The sequence below is a fragment of the Coregonus clupeaformis genome, chromosome 30 (genome assembly GCF_020615455.1).
Source record: "Coregonus clupeaformis isolate EN_2021a chromosome 30, ASM2061545v1, whole genome shotgun sequence".
NCBI classification, from domain to species: Eukaryota; Metazoa; Chordata; class Actinopteri; order Salmoniformes; family Salmonidae; genus Coregonus; species Coregonus clupeaformis.
This window is the reverse complement of record NC_059221.1, coordinates 50,320,498-50,348,025: the sequence shown is the minus strand read 5'-3', so window position 1 is coordinate 50,348,025 and position 27,528 is coordinate 50,320,498. Positions and strand designations below refer to the sequence as shown.

General features: G+C 47.2%; 1 protein-coding gene across 2 annotated transcripts in view; it reads left to right on the top strand.

Annotated features, from left to right (window-relative positions):
• Window positions 1-27,528, top strand: part of LOC121555481 (NF-kappa-B essential modulator) — a 51,746-nt gene that overhangs the window by 9,341 nt on the left and 14,877 nt on the right. For both annotated transcript variants that reach the window (XM_045209652.1, XM_045209651.1), the window contains exons 9-11: window positions 3,764-3,916; window positions 4,342-4,414; window positions 4,732-4,866. In XM_045209652.1, the coding sequence (XP_045065587.1) occupies window positions 3,764-3,916; window positions 4,342-4,414; window positions 4,732-4,866 (361 nt within the window). The remainder of the gene's footprint in view (window positions 1-3,763; window positions 3,917-4,341; window positions 4,415-4,731; window positions 4,867-27,528) is intronic.

Below are 27,528 nucleotides of genomic sequence, written 5' to 3'. Positions count from 1 at the left end.
TCTCTCTCTCTCTCTCTCTCTCTCTCTCTCTCTCTCCCCCTCTCTCTCTCTCTCTCTCTCTCTCTCTCTGTCTCTGTCTCTGTCTCTCTCCCTCTCCCCCTCTCTCTCCCCCTCTCTCTCTCTCTCTCTCTCTCTCTCTCTCCCTCCCTCTCTCTTTCCACCAAGCCCCTGGCACTAAAGAAGGGCAGTGTTTGAGTCACAACAACCACTCAGTGACAGTCTGCATGGTCAGTGCTGCATGGTCAGTCTGCCTGGTCAGTCTGCCTGGTCAGTGCTGCATGGTCAGTCTGCCTGGTCAGTGCTGTATGGTCAGTGCTGCATGGTCAGTCTGTATGGTCAGTCTGCCTGGTCAGTCTGCATGGTCAGTCTGCCTGGTCAGTGCTGCCTGGTCAGTGCTGCAGATACAGTGCTGTGGTCCTCTGTAGCTCAGCTGGTAGAGCACGGCGCTTGTAACGCCAAGGTAGTGGGTTCAATACCCGGGACCACCCATACACACTTTTGGATAAAAGCGTCTGCTAAATGGCTTATTATTATTATTATTATTATTATTATTATTATGCTACAGATGTTGGTGACAACGATGCGTCTTAATAGAAATCCACAAGTGTTCTATAATTCCACTATTAGTTTGTGTATCTTACCGTCTGCAAACAGCTAGTTGGTATTTTCTCAGCAAGTTGTGGCTAAAATAAATAGTTTTAGCTGCTAATGCTAATCTCTAACTAGCTTGCTAAATGTACTGAGTCAGAGCAAACGTAGCTAGCTAGCTAATACAGCCTGGTGCCAGTGACGGTCTAGGTCAGCCTGTTTGTGTATATCACAGAGGAATCGGCGAAGCATGAATATTTTAGCTACATCCAAAGCTATAGTGAGAGAGAACATTTAATGTAACATGAATTAGGGTCCACTGGGAAACACTGACCAACACTTTGGTTCCTACCCTGTCACAATAACCCCTCCTTGGCTTTTTCATTCGTTGTCATGTCAAACAACACTGTATTCCAAGGGCCCAGTATATTCCAACTTTTGGTTGAGGTTTGATTGAACAGTATAAAACAATCAGTATGGGGGAAGAGCCATTTTTGAAATCATTTAGAATGTATGTGTTGCCACACTAGGGCCACACACTACTCATAAAGCACATTTACAACTTTTATTATTCAAAAACATCAAATACTGTCTCATACTGTAAAAAATTAACAAATACTGTGCTATGATATGTTGGCCATATCACCCAGCCCTAGTATGTGTTAACCAATAGCTTTAGCTATCTCAGTGAGCTCACACAGCACGGGCATGCAGACAACCCGGGTCCCAAACCCATGTTATGTTTGTTTAGAATGTGTACATGTGGTAGGGATGTGACGAATGGAAAGACTTTCTTAACGTTTAAACTGCCATTTTGTCCATTTTTAAAACCAATAAGAAAATTAATAAAATTCCACGTGAATTCACAGTGCAGCTGCTAGCAACAGTTTGGGACTCAATGTACGTCCCCTTTCAGGTGGTCAATGTACGTCCCCTTTTCAGGTGGTCAATGTGCGTCCCCCTTTCAGGTGGTCAATGTGCGTCCCCTTTCAGGTGGTCAATGTGCGTCTCCTTTTCAGGTGGTCAATGTGCGTCCCCTTTCAGGTGGTCAATGTACGTCCCCTTTTCAGGTGGTCAATGTGCGTCTCCTTTCAGGTGGTCAATGTGCGTCCCCTTTCAGGTGGTCAATGTGCGTCTCCTTTTCAGGTGGTCAATGTGCGTCCCCTTTCAGGTGGTCAATGTACGTCCCCTTTTCAGGTGGTCAATGTACGTCCCCTTTCAGGTGGTCAATGTGCGTCTCCTTTCAGGTGGTCAATGTGCGTCCCCTTTTCAGGTGGTCAATGTGCGTCCCCTTTTCAGGTGGTCAATGTGCGTCCCCCTTTCAGGTGGTCAATGTGCGTCTCCTTTCAGGTGGTCAATGTACGTCCCCTTTCAGGTGGTCAATGTGCGTCTCCTTTCAGGTGGTCAATGTACGTCCCCTTTCAGGTGGTCAATGTGCGTCCCCTTTCAGGTGGTCAATGTGCGTCCCCTTTCAGGTGGTCAATGTGCGTCCCCTTTCAGGTGGTCAATGTACGTCCCTTTTCAGGTGGTCAATATACGTCCCCTTTCAGGTGGTCAATGTGCGTCCCCTTTCAGGTGGTCAATGTGCGTCCCCTTTCAGGTGGTCAATGTACGTCCCCTTTTCAGGTGGTCAATGTACGTCCCCTTTCAGGTGGTCAATGTACGTCCCCTTTCAGGTGGTCAATGTGCGTCCCTTTTCAGGTGGTCAATGTGCGTCCCCTTTCAGGTGGTCAATGTACGTCCCCTTTCAGGTGGTCAATGTGCGTCCCCCTTTCAGGTGGTCAATGTGCGTCCCCTTTCAGGTGGTCAACGTGCGTCCCCCTTTTCAGGTGGTCAATGTACGTCCCCTTTTCAGGTGGTCAATGTACGTCCCCTTTCAGGTGGTCAATGTACGTCCCCTTTCAGGTGGTCAATGTGCGTCCCTTTTCAGGTGGTCAATGTGCGTCCCCTTTCAGGTGGTCAATGTATGTCCCCTTTCAGGTGGTCAATGTGCGTCCCTTTTCAGGTGGTCAACGTGCGTCCCCTTTCAGGTGGTCAATGTGCGTCCCCTTTCAGGTGGTCAATGTACGTCCCCTTTTCAGGTGGTCAATGTACGTCCCCTTTCAGGTGGTCAATGTACGTCCCCTTTCAGGTGGTCAATGTGCGTCCCCTTTCAGGTGGTCAACGTGCGTCCCCTTTCAGGTGGTCAATGTGCGTCCCTTTTCAGGTGGTCAACGTGCGTCCCCCTTTTCAGGTGGTCAATGTACGTCCCCTTTTCAGGTGGTCAATGTACGTCCCCTTTCAGGTGGTCAATGTACGTCCCCTTTCAGGTGGTCAATGTGCGTCCCTTTTCAGGTGGTCAACGTGCGTCCCCCTTTTCAGGTGGTCAATGTACGTCCCCTTTTCAGGTGGTCAATGTACGTCCCCTTTCAGGTGGTCAATGTACGTCCCCTTTCAGGTGGTCAATGTACGTCCCCTTTCAGGTGGTCAATGTGCGTCCCCTTTTCAGGTGGTCAATGTGCGTCCCCTTTTCAGGTGGTCAATGTGCGTCCCCTTTCAGGTGGTCAATGTACGTCCCCCTTTCAGGTGGTCAATGTGCGTCCCCTTTTCAGGTGGTCAATGTGCGTCTCCTTTCAGGTGGTCAATGTGCGTCTCCTTTCAGGTGGTCAATGTGCGTCTCCTTTCAGGTGGTCAACGTGCGTCCCCTTTCAGGTGGTCAATGTGCGTCCCTTTTCAGGTGGTCAACGTGCGTCCCCCTTTCAGGTGGTCAATGTGCGTCCCCTTTTCAGGTGGTCAATGTGCGTCCCTTTCAGGTGGTCAATGTGCGTCCCCCTTTCAGGTGGTCAATGTACGTCCCCTTTCAGGTGGTCAATGTACGTCCCCTTTTCAGGTGGTTCATCATTGCACCTGTATTACCAATACTGCACCTCAATTCCACCTCGCAAAGTTTGCATGTCCTTCTCACTTTACAGGACTTTGCTGCTGTCACTGGCCTTTATCTGCCATTTCTCCGAACTTAACCACAACTTAGTAGTGGTGGAGACTCTTCTTGTTGTGATAACTGGGATTTTGATTTTGTCGAGGCAAAACACACAGGCTTTTCGGTCAGTCAGGGATTTCCTCAACTTTGTTTAAACGTTCACACCCCTAGTGTGTGTGTGTGTGTGTGTGTGTGTGTGTGTGTGTGTGCGCGCAGGCTGAGCAGTGCTCTGGAGGCGTTGGCAGCATCAGAGAGAGAGATGGAACAACAGCGGAAGCAGCACTCTGTGACGGTAGACAAGCTACTGCTGCAGACACAGAACCTAGAGACCGCCCTGAAGACTGACCGACTGGTTATTACTGAAGAGAGGTACACACACACACAGAACCTAGAGACCGCCCTGAAGACTGACCAACTGGTTATTACTGAAGAGAGGTACACACACACACAACCTAGAGACCGCCCTGAAGACTGACCGACTGGTTATTACTGAAGAGAGGTACACACACACAGAACCTAGAGACCGCCCTGAAGACTGACCAACTGGTTATTACTGAAGAGAGGTACACACACACACAACCTAGAGACCGCCCTGAAGACTGACCGACTGGTTATTACTGAAGAGAGGTACACACACACAGAACCTAGAGACCGCCCTGAAGACTGACCGACTGGTTATTACTGAAGAGAGGTACACACACACAGAACCTAGAGACCGCCCTGAAGACTGACCAATAATCCACATGTATTGTTCTTCTAATAACACTTGTCCTTCTTACCTCTCTGTCTTCCAGGAGGAAACTGGCTCAGCTGCAGCATGCCTACACCTGTCTGTTTAAGGACTACGACTCCAAACTCAAGACTGAGGTGTGTGTGGCAAGGGGGGTGCAGATGGGGGGAGGGGGTGGCAGAGGGGGAGGGGGCAGAGGCGGGGGGCAGAGGCGGGTGCAGATGGGGGAGGGGGTGCAGATGGGGGGAGGGGTGGCAGAGGGAGGGGGGCAGAGCGGCAGAGGCGGGCAGAGGCGGGTGGCAGAGGCGGGGTGGCAGATGGGGGGGGCTAGCTATGCTTCATACCTTTGAGCTACACACCAATACAAGACATGATGTAACTGCTGTAATGTGTGTCTGTATGACAGGAAGAGACAACAGTAACTAATAACACCATATGTAATGTGTGTCTGTAGGGGGGAGACATGTGTGGTCGTCTGGAGGAGGCAGAGAGAGCGTTGGCTCTGAAGCAGGACTTGATTGACAAGCTGAAGGAAGAAGTGGAAAAACACAGAGGATCTCTAGAGACCGTTCCTGTTCTCACGGCCCAGGTACACACACACACACACACACACACACACACACACACACACACACACATTTTATCCCTCTCCAGATACACACAATGAGTGTAAACTAATGGTTGTAACATTGGTCATTGTCAGCCATGTACACAGGCTAAGACTAAAGCAAAGCAGCTAGATAATGTTTGGAGGAGAAGGTACTGCTCTGTTTCAGCTGTTATGGTTAGTCTAGCTGTATGGAGAAGGTACTGCTCTGTTTCAGCTGTTATGGTTAGTCTAGCTGTATGGAGGAGAAGGTACTGCTCTGTTTCAGCTGTTATGGTCAGTCTAGCTGTATGGAGAAGGTACTGCTCTGTTTCAGCTGTTATGGTCAGTCTAGCTGTATGGAGAAGGTACTGCTCTGTTTCAGCTGTTATGGTCAGTCTAGCTGTATGGAGGAGAAGGTGCTGCTCTGTTTCAGCTGTTATGGTCAGTCTAGCTGTATGGAGAAGGTACTGCTCTGTTTCAGCTGTTATGGTCAGTCTAGCTGTATGGTGGAGAAGGTACTGCTCTGTTTCAGCTGTTATGGTCAGTCTAGCTGTATGGAGGAGAAGGTACTGCTCTGTTTCAGCTGTTATGGTCAGCCTAGCTGTATGGAGAAGGTACTGCTCTGTTTCAGCTGTTATGGTCAGTCTAGCTGTATGGAGGAGAAGGTACTGCTCTGTTTCAGCTGTTATGGTCAGTCTAGCTGTATGGAGGAGAAGGTACTGCTCTGTTTCAGCTGTTATGGTCAGTCTAGCTGTATGGAGGAGAAGGTGCTGCTCTGTTTCAGCTGTTATGGTCAGTCTAGCTGTATGGAGAAGGTACTGCTCTGTTTCAGCTGTTATGGTCAGTCTAGCTGTATGGAGGAGAAGGTACTGCTCTATTTCAGCTGTTATGGTCAGTCTAGCTGTATGGAGGAGAAGGTACTGCTCTGTTTCAGCTGTTATGGTCAGTCTAGCTGTATGGAGGAGAAGGTACTGCTCTGTTTCAGCTGTTATGGTCAGCCTAGCTGTATGGAGAAGGTACTGCTCTGTTTCAGCTGTTATGGTCAGTCTAGCTGTATGGAGGAGAAGGTACTGCTCTGTTTCAGCTGTTATGGTCAGTCTAGCTGTATGGAGGAGAAGGTACTGCTCTGTTTCAGCTGTTATGGTCAGCCTAGCTGTATGGAGAAGGTACTGCTCTGTTTCAGCTGTTATGGTCAGTCTAGCTGTATGGAGGAGAAGGTACTGCTCTGTTTCAGCTGTTATGGTCAGTCTAGCTGTATGGAGGAGAAGGTACTGCTCTGTTTCAGCTGTTATGGTCAGTCTAGCTGTATGGAGGAGAAGGTGCTGCTCTGTTTCAGCTGTTATGGTCAGTCTAGCTGTATGGAGAAGGTACTGCTCTGTTTCAGCTGTTATGGTCAGTCTAGCTGTATGGAGGAGAAGGTACTGCTCTTTCAGCTGTTATGGTCAGTCTAGCTGTATGGAGGAGAAGGTACTGCTCTGTTTCAGCTGTTATGGTCAGTCTAGCTGTATGGAGGAGAAGGTACTGCTCTGTTTCAGCTGTTATGGTCAGCCTAGCTGTATGGAGAAGGTACTGCTCTGTTTCAGCTGTTATGGTCAGTCTAGCTGTATGGAGGAAGGTACTGCTCTGTTTCAGCTGTTATGGTCAGTCTAGCTGTATGGAGGAGAAGGTACTGCTCTGTTTCAGCTGTTATGGTCAGTCTAGCTGTATGGAGGAGAAGGTACTGCTCTGTTTCAGCTGTTATGGTCAGTCTAGCTGTATGGAGAAGGTACTGCTCTGTTTCAGCTGTTATGGTCAGTCTAGCTGTATGGAGAAGGTACTGCTCTGTTTCAGCTGTTATGGTCAGTCTAGCTGTATGGAGGAGAAGGTACTGCTCTGTTTCAGCTGTTATGGTCAGTCTAGCTGTATGGAGGAGAAGGTACTGCTCTGTTTCAGCTGTTATGGTCAGTCTAGCTGTATGGAGGAGAAGGTACTGCTCTGTTTCAGCTGTTATGGTCAGTCTAGCTGTATGGAGAAGGTACTGCTCTGTTTCAGCTGTTATGGTCAGTCTAGCTGTATGGAGGAGAAGGTACTGCTCTATTTCAGCTGTTATGGTCCAGTCTAGCTGTATGGAGGAGAAGGTACTGCTCTGTTTCAGCTGTTATGGTCAGTCTAGCTGTATGGAGAAGAAGGTACTGCTCTGTTTCAGCTGTTATGGTCAGTCTAGCTGTATGGAGGAGAAGGTACTGCTCTGTTTCAGCTGTTATGGTCAGTCTAGCTGTATGGAGGAGAAGGTACTGCTCTGTTTCAGCTGTTATGGTCAGTCTAGCTGTATGGAGGAGAAGGTACTGCTCTGTTTCAGCTGTTATGGTCAGTCTAGCTGTATGGTGGAGAAGGTACTGCTCTGTTTCAGCTGTTATGGTCAGTCTAGCTGTATGGAGAAGGTACTGCTCTGTTTCAGCTGTTATGGTCAGTCTAGCTGTATGGAGAAGGTACTGCTCTGTTTCAGCTGTTATGGTCAGTCTAGCTGTATGGAGGAGAAGGTGCTGCTCTGTTTCAGCTGTTATGGTCAGTCTAGCTGTATGGAGAAGGTACTGCTCTGTTTCAGCTGTTATGGTCAGTCTAGCTGTATGGAGGAGAAGGTACTGCTCTATTTCAGCTGTTATGGTCAGTCTAGCTGTATGGAGGAGAAGGTACTGCTCTGTTTCAGCTGTTATGGTCAGTCTAGCTGTATGGAGAAGAAGGTACTGCTCTGTTTCAGCTGTTATGGTCAGTCTAGCTGTATGGAGGAAGGTACTGCTCTGTTTCAGCTGTTATGGTCAGTCTAGCTGTATGGAGGAGAAGGTACTGCTCTGTTTCAGCTGTTATGGTCAGTCTAGCTGTATGGAGGAGAAGGTACTGCTCTGTTTCAGCTGTTATGGTCAGTCTAGCTGTATGGTGGAGAAGGTACTGCTCTGTTTCAGCTGTTATGGTCAGTCTAGCTGTATGGAGAAGGTACTGCTCTGTTTCAGCTGTTATGGTCAGTCTAGCTGTATGGAGAAGGTACTGCTCTGTTTCAGCTGTTATGGTCAGTCTAGCTGTATGGAGGAGAAGGTACTGCTCTGTTTCAGCTGTTATGGTCAGTCTAGCTGTATGGAGAAGGTACTGCTCTGTTTCAGATGTTATGGGTAGTCTAGCTGTATGGAGAAGGTACTGCTCTGTTTCAGCTGTTATGGTCAGTCTAGCTGTATGGAGAAGGTACTGCTCTGTTTCAGCTGTTATGGTCAGTCTAGCTGTATGGAGAAGGTACTGCTCTGTTTCAGCTGTTATGGTCAGTCTAGCTGTATGGAGGAGAAGGTACTGCTCTGTTTCAGATGTTATGGTCAGTCTAGCTGTATGGAGGAGAAGGTGCTGCTCTGTTTCAGCTGTTATGGTCAGTCTAGCTGTATGGAGAAGGTACTGCTCTGTTTCAGCTGTTATGGTCAGTCTAGCTGTATGGAGGAGAAGGTACTGCTCTATTTCAGCTGTTATGGTCAGTCTAGCTGTATGGAGGAGAAGGTACTGCTCTGTTTCAGCTGTTATGGTCAGTCTAGCTGTATGGAGGAGAAGGTACTGCTCTGTTTCAGCTGTTATGGTCAGCCTAGCTGTATGGAGAAGGTACTGCTCTGTTTCAGCTGTTATGGTCAGTCTAGCTGTATGGAGGAGAAGGTACTGCTCTGTTTCAGATGTTATGGCCAGTCTAGCTGTATGGAGGAGAAGGTACTGCTCTGTTTCAGCTGTTATGGTCAGTCTAGCTGTATGGAGGAGAAGGTGCTGCTCTGTTTCAGCTGTTATGGTCAGTCTAGCTGTATGGAGAAGAAGGTACTGCTCTGTTTCAGCTGTTATGGTCAGTCTAGCTGTATGGAGGAGAAGGTACTGCTCTGTTTCAGCTGTTATGGTCAGTCTAGCTGTATGGAGGAGAAGGTACTGCTCTGTTTCAGCTGTTATGGTCAGTCTAGCTGTATGGAGAAGGTACTGCTCTGTTTCAGCTGTTATGGTCAGTCTAGCTGTATGGTGGAGAAGGTACTGCTCTGTTTCAGCTGTTATGGTCAGTCTAGCTGTATGGAGAAGGTACTGCTCTGTTTCAGCTGTTATGGTCAGTCTAGCTGCATGGAGAAGGTACTGCTCTGTTTCAGCTGTTATGGTCAGTCTAGCTGTATGGAGGAGAAGGTACTGCTCTGTTTCAGCTGTTATGGTCAGTCTAGCTGTATGGAGAAGGTACTGCTCTGTTTCAGCTGTTATGGTCAGTCTAGCTGTATGGAGGAGAAGGTACTGCTCTGTTTCAGCTGTTATGGTCAGTCTAGCTGTATGGAGGAGAAGGTACTGCTCTGTTTCAGCTGTTATGGTCAGTCTAGCTGTATGGAGGAGAAGGTGCTGCTCTGTTTCAGCTGTTATGGTCAGTCTAGCTGTATGGAGAAGAAGGTACTGCTCTGTTTCAGCTGTTATGGTCAGTCTAGCTGTATGGAGGAGAAGGTACTGCTCTGTTTCAGCTGTTATGGTCAGTCTAGCTGTATGGAGGAGAAGGTACTGCTCTGTTTCAGCTGTTATGGTCAGTCTAGCTGTATGGAGAAGGTACTGCTCTGTTTCAGCTGTTATGGTCAGTCTAGCTGTATGGAGAAGGTACTGCTCTGTTTCAGCTGTTATGGTCAGTCTAGCTATATGGAGAAGGTACTGCTCTGTTTCAGCTGTTATGGTCAGTCTAGCTGTATGGAGGAGAAGGTACTGCTCTGTTTCAGCTGTTATGGTTAGTCTAGCTGTATGGAGAAGGTACTGCTCTGTTTCAGCTGTTATGGTCAGTCTAGCTGTATGGAGGAGAAGGTACTGCTCTGTTTCAGCTGTTATGGTCAGTCTAGCTGTATGGAGGAGAAGGTACTGCTCTCTTTCAGCTGTTATGGTCAGTCTAGCTGTATGGAGGAGAAGGTACTGCTCTATTTCAGCTGTTATGGTCAGTCTATCTGTATGGAGGAGAATGTACTGCTCTGTTTCAGCTGTTATGGGCAGTCTAGCTGTATGGAGAAGGTACTGCTCTGTTTCAGATGTTATGGGTAGTCTAGCTGTATGGAGAAGGTACTGCTCTGTTTCAGCTGTTATGGTCAGTCTAGCTGTATGGAGAAGGTACTGCTCTGTTTCAGCTGTTATGGTCAGTCTAGCTGTATGGAGGAGAAGGTACTGCTCTGTTTCAGCTGTTATGGTTAGTCTAGCTGTATGGAGGAGAAGGTACTGCTCTGTTTCAGCTGTTATGGTCAGTCTAGCTGTATGGAGGAGAAGGTACTGCTCTGTTTCAGATGTTATGGTCAGTCTAGCTGTATGGAGAAGGTACTGCTCTGTTTCAGCTGTTATGGTCAGTCTAGCTGTATGGAGGAGAAGGTGCTGCTCTGTTTCAGCTGTTATGGTCAGTCTAGCTGTATGGAGAAGGTACTGCTCTGTTTCAGCTGTTATGGTCAGTCTAGCTGTATGGAGGAGAAGGTACTGCTCTGTTTCAGCTGTTATGGTCAGTCTAGCTGTATGGAGGAGAAGGTACTGCTCTACTTCAGCTGTTATGGTCAGTCTAGCTGTATGGAGAAGGTACTGCTCTGTTTCAGCTGTTATGGTCAGTCTAGCTGTATGGAGGAGAATGTACTGCTCTGTTTCAGCTGTTATGGGCAGTCTAGCTGTATGGAGAAGGTACTGCTCTGTTTCAGATGTTATGGGCAGTCTAGCTGTATGGAGAAGGTACTGCTCTGTTTCAGCTGTTATGGTCAGTCTAGCTGTATGGAGGAGAAGGTACTGCTCTGTTTCAGCTGTTATGGTTAGTCTAGCTGTATGGAGAAGGTACTGCTCTGTTTCAGCTGTTATGGTCAGTCTAGCTGTATGGAGGAGAAGGTACTGCTCTGTTTCAGCTGTTATGGTCAGTCTAGCTGTATGGAGGAGAAGGTACTGCTCTGTTTCAGCTGTTATGGTCAGTCTAGCTGTATGGAGGAGAAGGTGCTGCTCTGTTTCAGCTGTTATGGTCAGTCTAGCTGTATGGAGGAGAAGGTACTGCTCTCTTTCAGCTGTTATGGTCAGTCTAGCTGTATGGAGGAGAAGGTACTGCTCTATTTCAGCTGTTATGGTCAGTCTAGCTGTATGGAGGAGAATGTACTGCTCTGTTTCAGCTGTTATGGGCAGTCTAGCTGTATGGAGAAGGTACTGCTCTGTTTCAGCTGTTATGGGCAGTCTAGCTGTATGGAGAAGGTACTGCTCTGTTTCAGCTGTTATGGTCAGTCTAGCTGTATGGAGAAGGTACTGCTCTGTTTCAGCTGTTATGGTCAGTCTAGCTGTATGGAGGAGAAGGTACTGCTCTGTTTCAGCTGTTATGGTTAGTCTAGCTGTATGGAGGAGAAGGTACTGCTCTGTTTCAGCTGTTATGGTCAGTCTAGCTGTATGGAGGAGAAGGTACTGCTCTGTTTCAGCTGTTATGGCCAGTCTAGCTGTATGGAGAAGGTACTGCTCTGTTTCAGCTGTTATGGTCAGTCTAGCTGTATGGAGGAGAAGGTACTGCTCTGTTTCAGCTGTTATGGTCAGTCTAGCTGTATGGAGAAGGTACTGCTCTGTTTCAGCTGTTATGGTCAGTCTAGCTGTATGGAGGAGAAGGTGCTGCTCTGTTTCAGCTGTTATGGTCAGTCTAGCTGTATGGAGGAGAAGGTACTGCTCTCTTTCAGCTGTTATGGTCAGTCTAGCTGTATGGAGGAGAAGGTACTGCTCTATTTCAGCTGTTATGGTTAGTCTAGCTGTATGGAGGAGAATGTACTGCTCTGTTTCAGCTGTTATGGTTAGTCTAGCTGTATGGAGGAGAAGGTACTGCTCTGTTTCAGCTGTTATGGTCAGTCTAGCTGTATGGTGGAGAAGGTACTGCTCTGTTTCAGCTGTTATGGTCAGTCTAGCTGTATGGAGAAGGTACTGCTCTGTTTCAGCTGTTATGGTCAGTCTAGCTGTATGGAGGAGAAGGTACTGCTCTGTTTCAGCTGTTATGGTCAGTCTAGCTGTATGGAGGAGAAGGTACTGCTCTGTTTCAGCTGTTATGGTCAGTCTAGCTGTATGGAGGAGAAGGTACTGCTCTGTTTCAGCTGTTATGGTCAGTCTAGCTGTATGGAGGAGAAGGTACTGCTCTGTTTCAGATGTTATGGTCAGTCTAGCTGTATGGAGGAGAAGGTACTGCTCTGTTTCAGCTGTTATGGTCAGTCTAGCTGTATGGAGGAGAAGGTACTGCTCTGTTTCAGCTGTTATGGTTAGTCTAGCTGTATGGAGAAGGTACTGCTCTGTTTCAGCTGTTATGGTTAGTCTAGCTGTATGGAGGAGAAGGTACTGCTCTGTTTCAGCTGTTATGGTCAGTCTAGCTGTATGGTGGAGAAGGTACTGCTCTTTTTCAGCTGTTATGGTCAGTCTAGCTGTATGGTGGAGAAGGTACTGCTCTGTTTCAGCTGTTATGGTCAGTCTAGCTGTATGGAGAAGGTACTGCTCTGTTTCAGCTGTTATGGTCAGTCTAGCTGTATGGAGGAGAAGGTACTGCTCTGTTTCAGCTGTTATGGTCAGTCTAGCTGTATGGAGGAGAAGGTACTGCTCTGTTTCAGCTGTTATGGTCAGTCTAGCTGTATGGAGGAGAAGGTACTGCTCTGTTTCAGCTGTTATGGTCACTCTAGCTGTATTGAGGAGAAGGTACTGCTCTGTTTCAGCTGTTATGGTCAGTCTAGCTGTATGGAGGAGAAGGTACTGCTCTGTTTCAGCTGTTATGGTCAGTCTAGCTGTATGGAGAAGGTACTGCTCTGTTTCAGCTGTTATGGTCAGTCTAGCTGTATGGAGGAGAAGGTACTGCTCTGTTTCAGCTGTTATGGTCAGTCTAGCTGTATGGAGAAGGTACTGCTCTGTTTCAGCTGTTATGGTCAGTCTAGCTGTATGGAGGAGAAGGTACTGGTCTGTTTCAGCTGTTATGGTCAGTCTAGCTGTATGGAGAAGGTACTGCTTTGTTTCAGCTGTTATGGTCAGTCTAGCTGTATGGAGGAGAAGGTACTGCTCTGTTTCAGCTGTTATGGTCAGTCTAGCTGTATGGAGGAGAAGGTACTGCTCTGTTTCAGCTGTTATGGTCCAGTCTAGCTGTATGGAGGAGAAGGTACTGCTCTGTTTCAGCTGTTATGGTCAGTCTAGCTGTATGGAGGAGAAGGTACTGCTCTGTTTCAGCTGTTATGGTCAGTCTAGCTGTATGGAGAAGGTACTGCTCTGTTTCAGATGTTATGGTCAGTCTAGCTGTATGGAGGAGAAGGTACTGCTCTGTTTCAGCTGTTATGGTCAGTCTAGCTGTATGGAGGAGAACGTACTGCTCTGTTTCAGCTGTTATGGTCAGTCTAGCTGTATGGAGGAGAAGGTACTGCTCTGTTTCAGCTGTTATGGTCAGTCTAGCTGTATGGAGGAGAAGGTGCTGCTCTGTTTCAGCTGTTATGGTCAGTCTAGCTGTATGGAGAAGTTACTGCTCTGTTTCAGCTGTTATGGTCAGTCTAGCTGTATGGAGGAGAAGGTACTGCTCTATTTCAGCTGTTATGGTCAGGTCTAGCTGTATGGAGGAGAAGGTACTGCTCTGTTTCAGCTGTTATGGTCAGTCTAGCTGTATGGAGGAGAAGGTACTGCTCTGTTTCAGCTGTTATGGTCAGTCTAGCTGTATGGAGAAGGTACTGCTCTGTTTCAGCTGTTATGGTCAGTCTAGCTGTATGGAGGAGAAGGTACTGCTCTGTTTCAGCTGTTATGGTCAGTCTAGCTGTATGGAGGAGAAGGTGCTGCTCTGTTTCAGCTGTTATGGTCAGTCTAGCTGTATGGAGAAGGTACTGCTCTGTTTCAGCTGTTATGGTCAGTCTAGCTGTATGGAGGAGAAGGTACTGCTCTATTTCAGCTGTTATGGTCAGTCTAGCTGTATGGAGGAGAAGGTACTGCTCTGTTTCAGCTGTTATGGTCAGTCTAGCTGTATGGAGGAGAAGGTACTGCTCTGTTTCAGCTGTTATGGTCAGCCTAGCTGTATGGAGAAGGTACTGCTCTGTTTTAGCTGTTATGGTCAGTCTAGCTGTATGGAGGAGAAGGTACTGCTCTGTTTCAGCTGTTATGGTCAGTCTAGCTGTATGGAGGAGAAGGTACTGCGCTGTTTCAGCTGTTATGGTCAGTCTAGCTGTATGGAGGAGAAGGTGCTGCTCTGTTTCAGCTGTTATGGTCAGTCTAGCTGTATGGAGAAGGTACTGCTCTGTTTCAGCTGTTATGGTCAGTCTAGCTGTATGGAGGAGAAGGTACTGCTCTATTTCAGCTGTTATGGTCAGTCTAGCTGTATGGAGGAGAAGGTACTGCTCTGTTTCAGCTGTTATGGTCAGTCTAGCTGTATGGAGGAGAAGGTACTGCTCTGTTTCAGCTGTTATGGTCAGCCTAGCTGTATGGAGAAGGTACTGCTCTGTTTCAGCTGTTATGGTCAGTCTAGCTGTATGGAGGAGAAGGTACTGCTCTGTTTCAGCTGTTATGGTCAGTCTAGCTGTATGGAGGAGAAGGTACTGCTCTGTTTCAGCTGTTATGGTCAGTCTAGCTGTATGGAGAAGGTACTGCTCTGTTTCAGCTGTTATGGTCAGTCTAGCTGTATGGAGAAGGTACTGCTCTGTTTCAGCTGTTATGGTCAGTCTAGCTGTATGGAGGGAGAAGGTACTGCTCTGTTTCAGCTGTTATGGTCAGTCTAGCTGTATGGAGGAGAAGGTACTGCTCTGTTTCAGCTGTTATGGTCAGTCTAGCTGTATGGAGGAGAAGGTGCTGCTCTGTTTCAGCTGTTATGGTCAGTCTAGCTGTATGGAGAAGGTACTGCTCTGTTTCAGCTGTTATGGTCAGTCTAGCTGTATGGAGGAGAAGGTACTGCTCTGTTTCAGCTGTTATGGTCAGTCTAGCTGTATGGAGGAGAAGGTACTGCTCTGTTTCAGCTGTTATGGTCAGTCTAGCTGTATGGAGGAGAAGGTACTGCTCTGTTTCAGCTGTTATGGTCAGCCTAGCTGTATGGAGAAGGTACTGCTCTGTTTCAGCTGTTATGGTCAGTCTAGCTGTATGGAGGAGAAGGTACTGCTCTGTTTCAGCTGTTATGGTCAGTCTAGCTGTATGGAGGAGAAGGTGCTGCTCTGTTTCAGCTGTTATGGTCAGTCTAGCTGTATGGAGGAGAAGGTACTGCTCTGTTTCAGCTGTTATGGTCAGTCTAGCTGTATGGAGGAGAAGGTACTGCTCTGTTTCAGCTGTTATGGTCAGTCTAGCTGTATGGAGGAGAAGGTACTGCTCTGTTTCAGCTGTTATGGTCAGTCTAGCTGTATGGAGGAGAAGGTACTGCTCTGTTTCAGCTGTTATGGTCAGTCTAGCTGTATGGAGGAGAAGGTACTGCTCTGTTTCAGATGTTATGGTCAGTCTAGCTGTATGGAGGGAGAAGGTACTGCTCTGTTTCAGCTGTTATGGTCAGTCTAGCTGTATGGAGGAGAAGGTACTGCTCTGTTTCAGCTGTTATGGTTAGTCTAGCTGTATGGAGAAGGTACTGCTCTGTTTCAGCTGTTATGGTCAGTCTAGCTGTATGGAGGAGAAGGTACTGCTCTGTTTCAGCTGTTATGGTCAGTCTAGCTGTATGGTGGAGAAGGTACTGCTCTTTTTCAGCTGTTATGGTCAGTCTAGCTGTATGGTGGAGAAGGTACTGCTCTGTTTCAGCTGTTATGGTCAGTCTAGCTGTATGGAGAAGGTACTGCTCTGTTTCAGCTGTTATGGTCAGTCTAGCTGTATGGAGGAGAAGGTACTGCTCTGTTTCAGCTGTTATGGTCAGTCTAGCTGTATGGAGGAGAAGGTACTGCTCTGTTTCAGCTGTTATGGTCAGTCTAGCTGTATGGAGGAGAAGGTACTGCTCTGTTTCAGCTGTTATGGTCAGTCTAGCTGTATTGAGGAGAAGGTACTGCTCTGTTTCAGCTGTTATGGTCAGTCTAGCTGTATGGAGGAGAAGGTACTGCTCTGTTTCAGCTGTTATGGTCAGTCTAGCTGTATGGAGAAGGTACTGCTCTGTTTCAGCTGTTATGGTTCAGTCTAGCTGTATGGAGGAGAAGGTACTGCTCTGTTTCAGCTGTTATGGTCAGTCTAGCTGTATGGAGAAGGTACTGCTCTGTGTCAGCTGTTATGGTCAGTCTAGCTGTATGGGAGGAGAAGGTACTGCTCTGTTTCAGCTGTTATGGTCAGTCTAGCTGTATGGAGGAAGGTACTGCTCTGTTTCAGCTGTTATGGTCAGTCTAGCTGTATGGAGGAGAAGGTACTGCTCTGTTTCAGCTGTTATGGTCAGTCTAGCTGTATGGAGGAGAAGGTACTGCTCTGTTTCAGCTGTTATGGTCAGTCTAGCTGTATGGAGGAGAAGGTACTGCTCTGTTTCAGCTGTTATGGTCAGTCTAGCTGTATGGAGGAGAAGGTACTGCTCTGTTTCAGCTGTTATGGTCAGTCTAGCTGTATGGAGAAGGTACTGCTCTGTTTCAGCTGTTATGGTCAGTCTAGCTGTATGGAGGAGAAGGTACTGCTCTGTTTCAGCTGTTATGGTCAGTCTAGCTGTATGGAGGAGAAGGTACTGCTCTGTTTCAGCTGTTATGGTCAGTCTAGCTGTATGGAGTAGAAGGTACTGCTCTGTTTCAGCTGTTATGGTCAGTCTAGCTGTATGGAGGAGAAGGTGCTGCTCTGTTTCAGCTGTTATGGTCAGTCTAGCTGTATGGAGGAGAAGTTACTGCTCTGTTTCAGCTGTTATGGTCAGTCTAGCTGTATGGAGGAGAAGGTACTGCTCTGTTTCAGCTGTTATGGTCAGTCTAGCTGTATGGAGGAGAAGGTACTGCTCTGTTTCAGCTGTTATGGTCAGTCTAGCTGTATGGAGGAGAAGGTACTGCTCTGTTTCAGCTGTTATGGTCAGTCTAGCTGTATGGAGAAGGTACTGCTCTGTTTCAGCTGTTATGGTCAGTCTAGCTGTATGGAGGAGAAGGTACTGCTCTGTTTCAGCTGTTATGGTCAGTCTAGCTGTATGGAGGAGAAGGTGCTGCTCTGTTTCAGCTGTTATGGTCAGTCTAGCTGTATGGAGAAGGTACTGCTCTGTTTCAGCTGTTATGGTCAGTCTAGCTGTAATGAGGAGAAGGTACTGCTCTGTTTCAGCTGTTATGGTCAGTCTAGCTGTATGGAGGAGAAGGTACTGCTCTGTTTCAGCTGTTATGGTCAGTCTAGCTGTATGGAGGAGAAGGTACTGCTCTGTTTCAGCTGTTATGGTCAGTCTAGCTGTATGGAGGAGAAGGTACTGCTCTGTTTTAGCTGTTATGGTCAGTCTAGCTGTATGGAGGAGAAGGTACTGCTCTGTTTCAGCTGTTATGGTCAGTCTAGCTGTATGGAGGAGAAGGTACTGCTCTGTTTCAGCTGTTATGGTCAGTCTAGCTGTATGGAGGAGAAGGTGCTGCTCTGTTTCAGCTGTTATGGTCAGTCTAGCTGTATGGAGAAGGTACTGCTCTGTTTCAGCTGTTATGGTCAGTCTAGCTGTATGGAGGAGAAGGTACTGCTCTGTTTCAGCTGTTATGGTCAGTCTAGCTGTATGGAGGAGAAGGTACTGCTCTGTTTCAGCTGTTATGGTCAGTCTAGCTGTATGGAGGAGAAGGTACTGCTCTGTTTCAGCTGTTATGGTCAGCCTAGCTGTATGGAGAAGGTACTGCTCTGTTTCAGCTGTTATGGTCAGTCTAGCTGTATGGAGGAGAAGGTACTGCTCTGTTTCAGCTGTTATGGTCAGTCTAGCTGTATGGAGAGAAGGTACTGCTCTGTTTCAGCTGTTATGGTCAGTCTAGCTGTATGGAGAAGGTACTGCTCTGTTTCAGCTGTTATGGTCAGTCTAGCTGTATGGAGAAGGTACTGCTCTGTTTCAGCTGTTATGGTCAGTCTAGCTGTATGGAGGAGAAGGTACTGCTCTGTTTCAGCTGTTATGGTCAGTCTAGCTGTATGGAGGAGAAGGTACTGCTCTGTTTCAGCTGTTATGGTCAGTCTAGCTGTATGGAGGAGAAGGTGCTGCTCTGTTTCAGCTGTTATGGTCAGTCTAGCTGTATGGAGAAGGTACTGCTCTGTTTCAGCTGTTATGGTCAGTCTAGCTGTATGGAGGAGAAGGTACTGCTCTGTTTCAGCTGTTATGGTCAGTCTAGCTGTATGGAGAGAAGGTACTGCTCTGTTTCAGCTGTTATGGTCAGTCTAGCTGTATGGAGGAGAAGGTACTGCTCTGTTTCAGCTGTTATGGTCAGTCTAGCTGTATGGAGAAGGTACTGCTCTGTTTCAGCTGTTATGGTCAGTCTAGCTGTATGGAGGAGAAGGTACTGCTCTGTTTCAGCTGTTATGGTCAGTCTAGCTGTATGGAGTGAGAAGGTGCTGCTCTGTTTCAGCTGTTATGGTCAGTCTAGCTGTATGGAGAAGAAGGTACTGCTCTGTTTCAGCTGTTATGGTCAGTCTAGCTGTATGGAGGAGAAGGTACTGCTCTGTTTCAGCTGTTATGGTCAGTCTAGCTGTATGGAGGAGAAGGTACTGCTCTGTTTCAGCTGTTATGGTCAGTCTAGCTGTATGGAGGAGAAGGTACTGCTCTGTTTCAGCTGTTATGGTCAGTCTAGCTGTATGGTGGAGAAGGTACTGCTCTGTTTCAGCTGTTATGGTCAGTCTAGCTGTATGGAGAAGGTACTGCTCTGTTTCAGCTGTTATGGTCAGTCTAGCTGTATGGAGGAGAAGGTACTGCTCTGTTTCAGCTGTTATGGTCAGTCTAGCTGTATGGAGAAGGTACTGCTCTGTTTCAGATGTTATGGGTAGTCTAGCTGTATGGAGAAGGTACTGCTCTGTTTCAGCTGTTATGGTCAGTCTAGCTGTATGGAGAAGGTACTGCTCTGTTTCAGCTGTTATGGTCAGTCTAGCTGTATGGAGGAGAAGGTACTGCTCTGTTTCAGCTGTTATGGTCAGTCTAGCTGTATGGAGGAGAAGGTGCTGCTCTGTTTCAGCTGTTATGGTCAGTCTAGCTGTATGGAGAAGGTACTGCTCTGTTTCAGCTGTTATGGTCAGTCTAGCTGTATGGAGGAGAAGGTACTGCTCTATTTCAGCTGTTATGGTCAGTCTAGCTGTATGGAGGAGAAGGTACTGCTCTGTTTCAGCTGTTATGGTCAGTCTAGCTGTATGGAGAAGGTACTGCTCTGTTTCAGCTGTTATGGTCAGTCTAGCTGTATGGAGGAGAAGGTACTGCTCTGTTTCAGCTGTTATGGTCAGTCTAGCTGTATGGAGGAGAAGGTACTGCTCTGTTTCAGCTGTTATGGTCAGTCTAGCTGTATGGAGAAGGTACTGCTCTGTTTCAGCTGTTATGGTCAGTCTAGCTGTATGGAGGAGAAGGTACTGCTCTGTTTCAGCTGTTATGGCCAGTCTAGCTGTATGGAGGAGAAGGTACTGCTCTGTTTCAGCTGTTATGGTCAGTCTAGCTGTATGGAGGAGAAGGTGCTGCTCTGTTTCAGCTGTTATGGTCAGTCTAGCTGTACGGAGAAGAAGGTACTGCTCTGTTTCAGCTGTTATGGTCAGTCTAGCTGTATGGAGGAGAAGGTACTGCTCTGTTTCAGCTGTTATGGTCAGTCTAGCTGTATGGAGGAGAAGGTACTGCTCTGTTTCAGCTGTTATGGTCAGTCTAGCTGTATGGAGGAGAAGGTACTGCTCTGTTTCAGCTGTTATGGTCAGTCTAGCTGTATGGTGGAGAAGGTACTGCTCTGTTTCAGCTGTTATGGTCAGTCTAGCTGTATGGAGGAGAAGGTACTGCTCTGTTTCAGCTGTTATGGTCAGTCTAGCTGTATGGAGGAGAAGGTACTGCTCTGTTTCAGCTGTTATGGTCAGTCTAGCTGTATGGAGAAGGTACTGCTCTGTTTCAGCTGTTATGGTCAGTCTAGCTGTATGGAGGAGAAGGTACTGCTCTGTTTCAGCTGTTATGGTCAGTCTAGCTGTATGGAGGAGAAGGTACTGCTCTGTTTCAGCTGTTATGGTCAGTCTAGCTGTATGGAGAAGGTACTGCTCTGTTTCAGCTGTTATGGTCAGTCTAGCTGTATGGAGAAGGTACTGCTCTGTTTCAGCTGTTATGGTCAGTCTAGCTGTATGGAGGAGAAGGTACTGCTCTGTTTCAGCTGTTATGGTCAGTCTAGCTGTATGGAGGAGAAGGTACTGCTCTGTTTCAGCTGTTATGGTCAGTCTAGCTGTATGGAGGGAGAAGGTGCTGCTCTGTTTCAGCTGTTATGGTCAGTCTAGCTGTATGGAGAAGGTACTGCTCTGTTTCAGCTGTTATGGTCAGTCTAGCTGTATGGAGGAGAAGGTACTGCTCTGTTTCAGCTGTTATGGTCAGTCTAGCTGTATGGAGGAGAAGGTACTGCTCTGTTTCAGCTGTTATGGTCAGTCTAGCTGTATGGAGGAGAAGGTACTGCTCTGTTTCAGCTGTTATGGTCAGTCTAGCTGTATGGAGAAGGTACTGCTCTGTTTCAGCTGTTATGGTCAGTCTAGCTGTATGGAGGAGAAGGTACTGCTCTGTTTCAGCTGTTATGGTCAGTCTAGCTGTATGGAGGAGAAGGTGCTGCTCTGTTTCAGCTGTTATGGTCAGTCTAGCTGTATGGAGAAGAAGGTACTGCTCTGTTTCAGCTGTTATGGTCAGTCTAGCTGTATGGAGGAGAAGGTACTGCTCTGTTTCAGCTGTTATGGTCAGTCTAGCTGTATGGAGGAGAAGGTACTGCTCTGTTTCAGCTGTTATGGTCAGTCTAGCTGTATGGAGGAGAAGGTACTGCTCTGTTTCAGCTGTTATGGTCAGTCTAGCTGTATGGAGGAGAAGGTACTGCTCTGTTTCAGCTGTTATGGTCAGTCTAGCTGTATGGAGAAGGTACTGCTCTGTTTCAGCTGTTATGGTCAGTCTAGCTGTATGGAGGAGAAGGTACTGCTCTGTTTCAGCTGTTATGGTCAGTCTAGCTGTATGGAGAAGGTACTGCTCTGTTTCAGCTGTTATGGTCAGTCTAGCTGTATGGAGAAGGTACTGCTCTGTTTCAGCTGTTATGGTCAGTCTAGCTGTATGGAGAAGGTACTGCTCTGTTTCAGCTGTTATGGTCAGTCTAGCTGTATGGAGGAGAAGGTACTGCTCTGTTTCAGCTGTTATGGTCAGTCTAGCTGTATGGAGGAGAAGGTGCTGCTCTGTTTCAGCTGTTATGGTCAGTCTAGCTGTATGGAGAAGGTACTGCTCTGTTTCAGCTGTTATGGTCAGTCTAGCTGTATGGAGGAGAAGGTACTGCTCTATTTCAGCTGTTATGGTCAGTCTAGCTGTATGGAGGAGAAGGTACTGCTCTGTTTCAGCTGTTATGGTCAGCCTAGCTGTATGGAGAAGGTACTGCTCTGTTTCAGCTGTTATGGTCAGTCTAGCTGTATGGAGGAGAAGGTACTGCTCTGTTTCAGCTGTTATGGTCAGTCTAGCTGTATGGAGGAGAAGGTACTGCTCTGTTTCAGCTGTTATGGTCAGCCTAGCTGTATGGAGAAGGTACTGCTCTGTTTCAGCTGTTATGGTCAGTCTAGCTGTATGGAGGAGAAGGTACTGCTCTGTTTCAGCTGTTATGGCCAGTCTAGCTGTATGGAGGAGAAGGTACTGCTCTGTTTCAGCTGTTATGGTCAGTCTAGCTGTATGGAGGAGAAGGTGCTGCTCTGTTTCAGCTGTTATGGTCAGTCTAGCTGTATGGAGAAGAAGGTACTGCTCTGTTTCAGCTGTTATGGTCAGTCTAGCTGTATGGAGGAGAAGGTACTGCTCTGTTTCAGCTGTTATGGTCAGTCTAGCTGTATGGAGGAGAAGGTACTGCTCTGTTTCAGCTGTTATGGTCAGTCTAGCTGTATGGAGGAGAAGGTACTGCTCTGTTTCAGCTGTTATGGTCAGTCTAGCTGTATGGTGGAGAAGGTACTGCTCTGTTTCAGCTGTTATGGTCAGTCTAGCTGTATGGAGAAGGTACTGCTCTGTTTCAGCTGTTATGGTCAGTCTAGCTGTATGGAGAGAAGGTACTGCTCTGTTTCAGCTGTTATGGTCAGTCTAGCTGTATGGAGGAGAAGGTACTGCTCTGTTTCAGCTGTTATGGTCAGTCTAGCTGTATGGAGAAGGTACTGCTCTGTTTCAGCTGTTATGGTCAGTCTAGCTGTATGGAGGAGAAGGTACTGCTCTGTTTCAGCTGTTATGGTCAGTCTAGCTGTATGGAGGAGAAGGTACTGCTCTGTTTCAGCTGTTATGGTCAGTCTAGCTGTATGGAGGAGAAGGTACTGCTCTGTTTCAGCTGTTATGGTCAGTCTAGCTGTATGGAGAAGAAGTACTGCTCTGTTTCAGCTGTTATGGTCAGTCTAGCTGTATGGAGGAGAAGGTACTGCTCTGTTTCAGCTGTTATGGTCAGTCTAGCTGTATGGAGGAGAAGGTACTGCTCTGTTTCAGCTGTTATGGTCAGTCTAGCTGTATGGAGAAGGTACTGCTCTGTTTCAGCTGTTATGGTCAGTCTAGCTGTATGGAGAAGGTACTGCTCTGTTTCAGCTGTTATGGTCAGTCTAGCTGTATGGAGAAGGTACTGCTCTGTTTCAGCTGTTATGGTCAGTCTAGCTGTATGGAGGAGAAGGTACTGCTCTGTTTCAGCTGTTATGGTTAGTCTAGCTGTATGGAGAAGGTACTGCTCTGTTTCAGCTGTTATGGTCAGTCTAGCTGTATGGAGGAGAAGGTACTGCTCTGTTTCAGCTGTTATGGTCAGTCTAGCTGTATGGAGGAGAAGGTACTGCTCTGTTTCAGCTGTTATGGTCAGTCTAGCTGTATGGAGGAGAAGGTACTGCTCTATTTCAGCTGTTATGGTCAGTCTAGCTGTATGGAGGAGAATGTACTGCTCTGTTTCAGCTGTTATGGTTAGTCTAGCTGTATGGAGAAAGGTACTGCTCTGTTTCAGCTGTTATGGGCAGTCTAGCTGTATGGAGAAAGGTACTGCTCTGTTTCAGATGTTATGGGCAGTCTAGCTGTATGGAGAAGGGTACTGCTCTGTTTCAGCTGTTATGGTCAGTCTAGCTGTATGGAGAAGGTACTGCTCTGTTTCAGCTGTTATGGTCAGTCTAGCTGTATGGAGGAGAAGGTACTGCTCTGTTTCAGCTGTTATGGTCAGTCTAGCTGTATGGAGGAGAAGGTACTGCTCTGTTTCAGCTGTTATGGTCAGTCTAGCTGTATGGAGGAGAAGGTACTGCTCTGTTTCAGCTGTTATGGCCAGTCTAGCTGTATGGAGAAGGTACTGCTCTGTTTCAGCTGTTATGGTCCAGTCTAGCTGTATGGAGGAGAAGGTACTGCTCTGTTTCAGCTGTTATGGTCAGTCTAGCTGTATGGAGAAGGTACTGCTCTGTTTCAGCTGTTATGGTCAGTCTAGCTGTATGGAGGAGAAGGTGCTGCTCTGTTTCAGCTGTTATGGTCAGTCTAGCTGTATGGAGAAGGTACTGCTCTGTTTCAGCTGTTATGGTCAGTCTAGCTGTATGGAGGAGAAGGTACTGCTCTGTTTCAGCTGTTATGGTCAGTCTAGCTGTATGGAGGAGAAGGTACTGCTCTGTTTCAGCTGTTATGGTCAGTCTAGCTGTATGGGAGAAGGTACTGCTCTGTTTCAGCTGTTATGGTCAGTCTAGCTGTATGGAGGAGAAGGTACTGCTCTGTTTCAGCTGTTATGGCCAGTCTAGCTGTATGGAGGAGAAGGTACTGCTCTGTTTCAGCTGTTATGGTCAGTCTAGCTGTATGGAGGAGAAAGTGCTGCTCTGTTTCAGCTGTTATGGTCAGTCTAGCTGTATGGAGAAGAAGGTACTGCTCTGTTTCAGCTGTTATGGTCAGTCTAGCTGTATGGAGGAGAAGGTACTGCTCTGTTTCAGCTGTTATGGTCAGTCTAGCTGTATGGAGGAGAAGGTACTGCTCTGTTTCAGCTGTTATGGTCAGTCTAGCTGTATGGAGGAGAAGGTACTGCTCTGTTTCAGCTGTTATGGTCAGTCTAGCTGTATGGTGGAGAAGGTACTGCTCTGTTTCAGCTGTTATGGTCAGTCTAGCTGTATGGAGAAGGTACTGCTCTGTTTCAGCTGTTATGGTCAGTCTAGCTGTATGGTGAGAAGGTACTGCTCTGTTTCAGCTGTTATGGTCAGTCTAGCTGTATGGAGGAGAAGGTACTGCTCTGTTTCAGCTGTTATGGTCAGTCTAGCTGTATGGAGAAGGTACTGCTCTGTTTCAGCTGTTATGGTCAGTCTAGCTGTATGGAGGAGAAGGTACTGCTCTGTTTCAGCTGTTATGGTCAGTCTAGCTGTATGGAGGAGAAGGTACTGCTCTGTTTCAGCTGTTATGGTCAGTCTAGCTGTATGGAGGAGAAGGTGCTGCTCTGTTTCAGCTGTTATGGTCAGTCTAGCTGTATGGAGAAGAAGGTACTGCTCTGTTTCAGCTGTTATGGTCAGTCTAGCTGTATGGAGGAGAAGGTACTGCTCTGTTTCAGCTGTTATGGTCAGTCTAGCTGTATGGAGGAGAAGGTACTGCTCTGTTTCAGCTGTTATGGTCAGTCTAGCTGTATGGAGGAGAAGGTACTGCTCTGTTTCAGCTGTTATGGTCAGTCTAGCTGTATGGAGAGAGGTACTGCTCTGTTTCAGCTGTTATGGTCAGTCTAGCTATATGGAGGAGAAGGTACTGCTCTGTTTCAGCTGTTATGGTCAGTCTAGCTGTATGGAGGAGAAGGTACTGCTCTGTTTCAGCTGTTATGGTCAGTCTAGCTGTATGGAGAAGGTACTGCTCTGTTTCAGCTGTTATGGTCAGTCTAGCTGTATGGAGGAGAAGGTACTGCTCTGTTTCAGCTGTTATGGTCAGTCTAGCTGTATGGAGGAGAAGGTACTGCTCTGTTTCAGCTGTTATGGTCAGTCTAGCTGTATGGAGGAGAAGGTACTGCTCTGTTTCAGCTGTTATGGTCAGTCTAGCTGTATGGAGGAGAATGTACTGCTCTGTTTCAGCTGTTATGGTCAGTCTAGCTGTATGGAGAAGGTACTGCTCTGTTTCAGCTGTTATGGGCAGTCTAGCTGTATGGAGAAGGTACTGCTCTGTTTCAGCTGTTATGGGTCAGTCTAGCTGTATGGAGGAGAAGGTACTGCTCTGTTTCAGCTGTTATGGTCAGTCTAGCTGTATGGAGAAGGTACTGCTCTGTTTCAGCTGTTATGGTCAGTCTAGCTGTATGGAGAGAAGGTACTGCTCTGTTTCAGCTGTTATGGTTAGTCTAGCTGTATGGAGGAAGGTACTGCTCTGTTTCAGCTATTATGGTCAGTCTAGCTGTATGGAGAGAAGGTACTGCTCTGTTTCAGCTGTTATGGCCAGTCTAGCTGTATGGAGAGAGGTACTGCTCTGTTTCAGCTGTTATGGTCAGTCTAGCTGTATGGAGGAGAAGGTACTGCTCTGTTTCAGCTGTTATGGTCAGTCTAGCTGTATGGAGGAGAAGGTACTGCTCTGTTTCAGCTGTTATGGTCAGTCTAGCTGTATGGAGGAGAAGGTACTGCTCTGTTTCAGCTGTTATGGTCAGTCTAGCTGTATGGAGGAGAAGGTACTGCTCTGTTTCAGCTGTTATGGTCAGTCTAGCTGTATGGAGGAGAAGGTACTGCTCTGTTTCAGCTGTTATGGTCAGTCTAGCTGTATGGAGGAGAAGGTACTGCTCTGTTTCAGCTGTTATGGTCAGTCTAGCTGTATGGAGAAGGTACTGCTCTGTTTCAGCTGTTATGGTCAGTCTAGCTGTATGGAGGAGAAGGTACTGCTCTGTTTCAGCTGTTATGGCCAGTCTAGCTGTATGGAGGAGAAGGTACTGCTCTGTTTCAGCTGTTATGGTCAGTCTAGCTGTATGGAGGAGAAGGTGCTGCTCTGTTTCAGCTGTTATGGTCAGTCTAGCTGTATGGAGAAGAAGGTACTGCTCTGTTTCAGCTGTTATGGTCAGTCTAGCTGTATGGAGGAGAAGGTACTGCTCTGTTTCAGCTGTTATGGTCAGTCTAGCTGTATGGAGGAGAAGGTACTGCTCTGTTTCAGCTGTTATGGTCAGTCTAGCTGTATGGAGGAGAAGGTACTGCTCTGTTTCAGCTGTTATGGTCAGTCTAGCTGTATGGTGGAGAAGGTACTGCTCTGTTTCAGCTGTTATGGTCAGTCTAGCTGTATGGAGAAGGTACTGCTCTGTTTCAGCTGTTATGGTCAGTCTAGCTGTATGGAGAAGGTACTGCTCTGTTTCAGCTGTTATGGTCAGTCTAGCTGTATGGAGGAGAAGGTACTGCTCTGTTTCAGCTGTTATGGTCAGTCTAGCTGTATGGAGAAGGTACTGCTCTGTTTCAGCTGTTATGGTCAGTCTAGCTGTATGGAGGAGAAGGTACTGCTCTGTTTCAGCTGTTATGGTCAGTCTAGCTGTATGGAGGAGAAGGTACTGCTCTGTTTCAGCTGTTATGGTCAGTCTAGCTGTATGGAGGAGAAGGTGCTGCTCTGTTTCAGCTGTTATGGTCAGTCTAGCTGTATGGAGAAGAAGGTACTGCTCTGTTTCAGCTGTTATGGTCAGTCTAGCTGTATGGAGGAGAAGGTACTGCTCTGTTTCAGCTGTTATGGTCAGTCTAGCTGTATGGAGGAGAAGGTACTGCTCTGTTTCAGCTGTTATGGTCAGTCTAGCTGTATGGAGAAGGTACTGCTCTGTTTCAGCTGTTATGGTCAGTCTAGCTGTATGGAGAAGGTACTGCTCTGTTTCAGCTGTTATGGTCAGTCTAGCTATATGGAGAAGGTACTGCTCTGTTTCAGCTGTTATGGTCAGTCTAGCTGTATGGAGGAGAAGGTACTGCTCTGTTTCAGCTGTTATGGTCAGTCTAGCTGTATGGAGAAGGTACTGCTCTGTTTCAGCTGTTATGGTCAGTCTAGCTGTATGGAGGAGAAGGTACTGCTCTCTTTCAGCTGTTATGGTCAGTCTAGCTGTATGGAGGAGAAGGTACTGCTCTATTTCAGCTGTTATGGTCAGTCTATCTGTATGGAGGAGAATGTACTGCTCTGTTTCAGCTGTTATGGGCAGTCTAGCTGTATGGAGAAGGTACTGCTCTGTTTCAGCTGTTATGGTCAGTCTAGCTGTATGGAGAAGGTACTGCTCTGTTTCAGATGTTATGGGTAGTCTAGCTGTATGGAGGAGAAGGTACTGCTCTGTTTCAGCTGTTATGGTCAGTCTAGCTGTATGGAGGAGAAGGTACTGCTCTGTTTCAGCTGTTATGGTCAGTCTAGCTGTATGGAGGAGAAGGTACTGCTCTGTTTCAGCTGTTATGGCCAGTCTAGCTGTATGGAGAGAAGGTACTGCTCTGTTTCAGCTGTTATGGTCAGTCTAGCTGTATGGAGGAGAAGGTACTGCTCTGTTTCAGCTGTTATGGTCAGTCTAGCTGTATGGAGGAGAAGGTACTGCTCTGTTTCAGCTGTTATGGTCAGTCTAGCTGTATGGAGAAGGTACTGCTCTGTTTCAGCTGTTATGGTCAGTCTAGCTGTATGGGAGAAGGTACTGCTCTGTTTCAGCTGTTATGGTCAGTCTAGCTGTATGGAGGAGAAGGTACTGCTCTGTTTCAGCTGTTATGGTCAGT